This window comes from Selaginella moellendorffii, unplaced genomic scaffold, assembly GCF_000143415.4.
Source record: "Selaginella moellendorffii unplaced genomic scaffold, v1.0 SELMOscaffold_24, whole genome shotgun sequence".
Classification (NCBI taxonomy): Eukaryota; Viridiplantae; Streptophyta; class Lycopodiopsida; order Selaginellales; family Selaginellaceae; genus Selaginella; species Selaginella moellendorffii.
The window spans coordinates 129,515-134,698 of NW_003314285.1; the positions used below are offsets into that span (position 1 = coordinate 129,515).

The following is a 5,184-nucleotide window of genomic DNA, read 5'->3' on the forward strand; positions in this document are numbered from 1 at the left end:
GATGTGCCGCTCGTCCTCCCCTCTTGGAGTCCTTGTACGCTCCCAGCAATAACGTCCACACCAGTGGCCCCGGCATACATCTGCCACAGCAAGTTTCCACAATCCCGGCTACAATCGATCTGCCAATTCCGCGTTCTGGCACATCTCCACAAGATCTCCACATAATTTCTGGAAGCATCCGTGCAAAAAAGACCACGAAAGGAAGAGAAAGATAACACCATCAAACATCCATAGCTCGCTCTCTTTCTTTCATTTGATCAATGACCAATCAAACCATTTTTTAGATATTATCAAGATCATCATCGTTGTGGAGCTTCCAAGCGCTTGTTCTCGCCGCCTCGCTCGGCTCAAACGGCATGCTCACAACGAGCTCCTCGCCCTCGTCCGCTCGACCAGATCGTCCCAGCAGATCCACCAAGCACCAGAAATGACTTGGAGCGAACTCTTCGCCATAGTCCTCCCCAATCGACACGAAAAACTCTCGACCCTCGTTGATCCATCCCGCGTGACTACACGCTGATAGAACACCCACAAATGTCACATCGTTGGGATGACCTCCCTCGAGCAACATCTCCTCAAAGAGCTCCAAAGCTTCTTTGCTATGCCCATTTTGGGCGTATGCCACCACCATTGCATTCCACGACACTATCGTTTGCTCCAAGAGACCATCAAAGATCAACCTTGCTATTCCAAGTTTCCCGTGCTTTGCGTACATGTTCAGGAGCGCAGTCCCAACGGAGGGATCATCTGCAAGTTTACGATCCTTGACACAGGCGTGGATCTCTTGTCCTTGGCTAAGAAATCCCTTGTGTTGGCAAGCATCAAAAATGGTAATGAAAGTCACCTTGTCGGGATGGATTCCTTCCAAGTCCATTGCTTGAAACAAGCCCAGAGCTCCAGCAGCATCGGCATTCTGGGCATATGCCGCGAGCATGGCCGTCCAGCAAACGAGATCACGCTTTGGCATCTGGTTGAACAGATCTCTCGCCATGAGAACGTTTCCGTGAAGACCATACGCTCCAATCATGGTGATCCAAGCAACATTGTCACGGACGCTCATTTCGTCAAAAATTTTCCTTGCCTCTTTCGTATGCCCAAAACGGCCATAAGCTGAAAGCATGACAGTCTGAGCGACTAAGTCCGGATCAGCCATCTGATTATAAATCTCGCTGGCGGCCTCGATGTTACCTTCTTTACCGTATGCAGCAAGAAGAGCAGTATGGGTTCTCCTTTCCATTTGAGATTTGCTAGCTACGAGCTTTAAACAATCTTCCATATACCCAGCTCGGGCATATGCTGCAACCATATTGCTCAAAGCGATATCGTCCCATTCGGGCATCTCTTCAAATGTTGTTCTTGCTTGGATCAAAAGATTTGCTCGGGTGTAAGCGGCTACAAGAGATGTCCAGGACAGTAGACTCCTTTGAGGTGATCTCATAAAAGATTGTTTTGCCGCCTCGATATGCCCATTCTGGGCATACGCTGCCGCTAGAGCATCCCACGAGACAATACTGTGCTCTGGAACGGCATCAAACAATCTCTTTGCCTGGGTGACGTTTGAGTCAACTTGGACGTAAGCCGCGATCATGGTGTTCCAAGTGTAAGCGTCGTGCTCAGGGATCCGATCAAACGTTTCTTGAGCGAGCTCCATATCTCGAGCTTCGGCATAGCCACCAAGCATTGTGTTCCAGGCCAGCAAATTCTTCCAGGGCATTGCATCGAAGTATTTTCGAGCTCTCTCCACATCGCCATCTTGGACAAAAGCTCTTATGATTGTCACCCACGACGATTGATTCTTGCCTGGAGCAATCGCAAACAAGTCCCGGGCCTCATCCATATGCCCGTTTCGGGCATACGCGCTGATCATGAAGTTCCACGATGAGATTTGCTTCTCTCGAATGCGATCGAACACTTCCTCTGCCTCCTTGATGTTGCTACACTTCCCATAAATCTGGATAAGCAAATTTCCCAGGAGTGCATCGTGTTGTAGGCCGGCATCAGTGATTTTGCGGTGGATTTTCCGGCTCTCCGCCAAGCTTCTCGTTTGGAGGCAGCTCTTGAGCTCACTCAAGAACGATTCTTTGCATGCCACCGAGCCAAATAATCGAAGAGAAAGACCCCTGGATGACCACATAAACAGGGCAATGGTATATATGCCCTACTTGGGCATATGATGCGCAAGGCGCTGGATCTTTCCGGCTTCTCCAAAGATGTTGGAAAGAAGAATGTACGAAGACAGTGGAAAGTCCTTCTCTTTCTCCTTGCCCGAGTAGATGCCACCGAGATTATCACACTCCTTAGCGATTCGTGCTGCTCGATCCATGTCTTTGTGCAGCTTGCAAGCGCCAAGCAAGCTCATCCATGCAACTTCATTCGGCTCAAACGGCATTGCTTTCAGGAGCTCCTCTGCCTCTCCCACTCGTCCTGATCGACCAAGAAGATCTACCATGCAAGCGAAGTGCTCGCAGCCCGGCTCCCCAATCCCAAAATCTCGAGTTATTGCTAGAAAGTGCTGGTACCCTTCGTTTAGCCACCCCGCATGGCTACAAGCTGCAAGAATGCCCATGATAGTTACATCGTTGGGAGGCATACCCTGCAACGCCATATCGTTAAAGAGCTCCAGAGCTTCGGTGTTATGCCCGTTTTGGGCATACGCAACGATCATCGCAGTCCACGAAACAACATCTTGGGTTTTTAACGTTTTGAAAATGGTTCTCGCCTCGCCAACTTTCCCCGTTCGAGCGTAGAAGTTGAAGATCGCTGTTCCAACCGCGACATCGGTCTCGAGATCATTGCCAAGAATAGATGAGTGGATGATCTTGCCTTCGGCAATGCAGCCACGCTCGAGGCACGAATCGAAAATGCTGATCAAGGTGATTTTGTCCACTGGAACTCCTTCCAGGTCCATCGATCCAAAAAGCTCCAGAGCCTCTCGAACTCGTCCATACTGGACATGCGAAGCGATGATTGCCGTCCAAGCCACCGAGTCTCGATTCTCCAATCTCTCAAACATCTTCCGGGCTTCTTGGAGACGGCCGAGCTGCGCAAAAGCCCCCAGCATTGCCGTCCACGCCACCATATCCGGAGAGGGCATCCTCTCGAAGAGTTTTACTGCCTCCTCGAGCTCTCCATTCCGAGCGTGAGCACTGATCATCACTGTCCACGGCCTTTTGCTTCCCTCTGGCGAGACTTCCAGCAGACCTTTTGCACAATCCATGCGATCGTGTTGTGTGTATGCCGCGATCATCGTGCTCCAAGCCATGTCATCTCGATCTGGCATCTCATCAAAGAGATTTCTAGCCTCTTCCACTCGACCGTTTTTCGCTAGAGCCGTGACCATCGACGTCCAGCAAACGATGGATCTCTTTGGAAGCTTGTCAAACACATCTTTCGCTTCTTGCGAATACCCCTTTTGTGCGTAAGCGGCTATCAAAGAACTCCATGAGACTACTGTTCTTTCGGGAACACGATCAAACAGATCCTTTAAAAGATTCTCTTGAGATTCACGGAGAAACGCTCCCATCATCGTGTTCCACGTGAAAACATCCTTCTGGGGGATATTGTCAAAGAGCACTGCTGTAACGACGAATTCTCCACTATGGGCAAATGCTTTCAAGAGCGTGTTCCACGAAAGTAAGTTTCGCACGGGCATAGAATCAAAAATAAGTTTCGCTTGAATGGAGTCGCCAACTTTTGCATAAGCGGAGATCATGGTGTCAAAAGAAACAGCGTCTTTCTTTCTCATGCTATCGAACATAGATCGAGCGGTCTTGATATACCCGTTTTGGGCATATGCTCCCATAAGTATGTTCCACGAGTAGGAGTTCTTCCGTGTGATCCCATCAAACACCAGCTTCGCGTCCTCAACACTGCCGCAGCTTCCAAACATTTGTACTAGCACATTCCCGAAGTAGCGATCGCGATCGAAGCCACCGAGCTTGGAAAGCGAAGCCTGGATTCGTCGCCCAAGACCCACGTCCCTGCTTACACCGCACCGCTGGAGCAAATCCAGGAATCCTGTGTGATTGAGCTCTCCCTCGGCCATCAGTCGCTCAAGATCTTGATTGAGGTTCGCGAGACCGTCGTCCACGAGGCATGAGAAACGCCGTCGCATTGTAATTCTTTCCTAGGATTCCTTCCAATGCATCGCGACCTACTCCTCTTCCGACCTACGATCGCTCTCCGCCGCTGGGTGATCACTCTTTAAGCACGACGGCCATCGAAACACCTTCCTGGTGTTCGGCAATGCGGCAGCTTGGACGAATCCCGCTGGGCATTCGAGAATCGTGGCGCCCAGCACTTGAAATACGCATACACTTGGCTAGCCGCCTCACTGGCAACGGAAATCTCCACGATGCCAGGAAGGAGGATCTTTCCACATGTACCCGACAAAGATATCGCCATGAGTACTCAGGCGGCATTTGTTTCAGTGTCAAGACATGTTGGACAAGAGCCGCAGTTGAGATGGAACACAATCTATTGAGGGATCAGTTACGGTATGAGTGTGACCCCAACAACGGACATGCTGGTCGAGGAGTGGTCCTTTTGCACCCTTAGAGTTAAAGGGGTCTTTTTTAAAGGGAAATTCACTCCTTTAGGTTAAGTATAAATACTTAAAGTTAATTTTAAGGGGCTTTTTGGTTTTAATAGTATTTTGGGACATTTTACTATTTAATGGTTGTTATTCATTTAGATTAATTTGTATTTATATGTTATAAACATTTATAATTTATAAACTTTTTTAAACAGTTCCTAGTATAATCTAGTTTATTTATACAATAAATTTAATCTTAAAAATTTTATATTTATAAACATTTAGTTAATCAGTTTGATTAATAAATAATACTAAACAGGAATAACACTACTATTAAGAAAAATAAGATATTATTGCATACAATGCATAGCTAGTTATTTAAAATACACCTACTAATCCATTAACCTTTCCATTACCCTATGTCTTCCCTTCTCTCATGACCAAAAGCCCAAGAGTTCACATTCTATGCCGGATCAAGGGAGAGGTCAAGAGCCCAAGAGCTTAGCCATTCCAAGCCACTAATGCATTCCACTAACACCAGATTCTCAATACCATTTTATGGAATAGATTTCAGCCATCTTGATTTTGCTTTTGGTGCCTTGTTGTGGCTTGGAAACACATCATGCAAGGGATGACATGGCTGGGGGATC

At 47.9% G+C, this 5,184-nt stretch overlaps 2 protein-coding genes across 2 annotated transcripts; both read right to left on the reverse strand.

The window, feature by feature from the left end:
* Positions 1–280: 280 nt before the first annotated feature.
* Positions 281–2,134, reverse strand: LOC112347741 (pentatricopeptide repeat-containing protein At4g02750-like). The gene has a single exon (XM_024679084.1). It carries the CDS (start codon positions 2,132–2,134, stop codon positions 281–283), a length of 1,854 nt encoding a protein of 617 aa, XP_024534852.1.
* A 24-nt stretch (positions 2,135–2,158) lies between these two features.
* LOC112347742 (pentatricopeptide repeat-containing protein At1g56690, mitochondrial-like) lies at positions 2,159–4,114 on the reverse strand. Its single transcript, XM_024679086.1, has 2 exons — positions 2,720–4,114; positions 2,159–2,593 (listed from the first exon to the last, which is right to left on the reverse strand). The coding sequence occupies exons 1-2, from the start codon at positions 4,112–4,114 to the stop codon at positions 2,159–2,161; spliced, it is 1,830 nt and encodes a 609-aa protein (XP_024534854.1).
* Positions 4,115–5,184: the final 1,070 nt, after the last annotated feature.

Excerpts from the sequence above, each read along its gene's own strand:
- LOC112347741 (XM_024679084.1), bottom strand. The coding sequence starts at position 2,134 with ATGTGGTCATCCAGGGGTCTTTCTCTTCGATTATTTGGCTCGGTGGCA.
- LOC112347742 (XM_024679086.1), bottom strand. The coding sequence starts at position 4,114 with ATGCGACGGCGTTTCTCATGCCTCGTGGACGACGGTCTCGCGAACCTC. Across the intron at positions 2,594-2,719 it reads GAACGGGGAAAGTTGGCGAG|GGTATGCCTCCCAACGATGT; the intron begins GCGAGAACCATT and ends ATGGCGTTGCAG.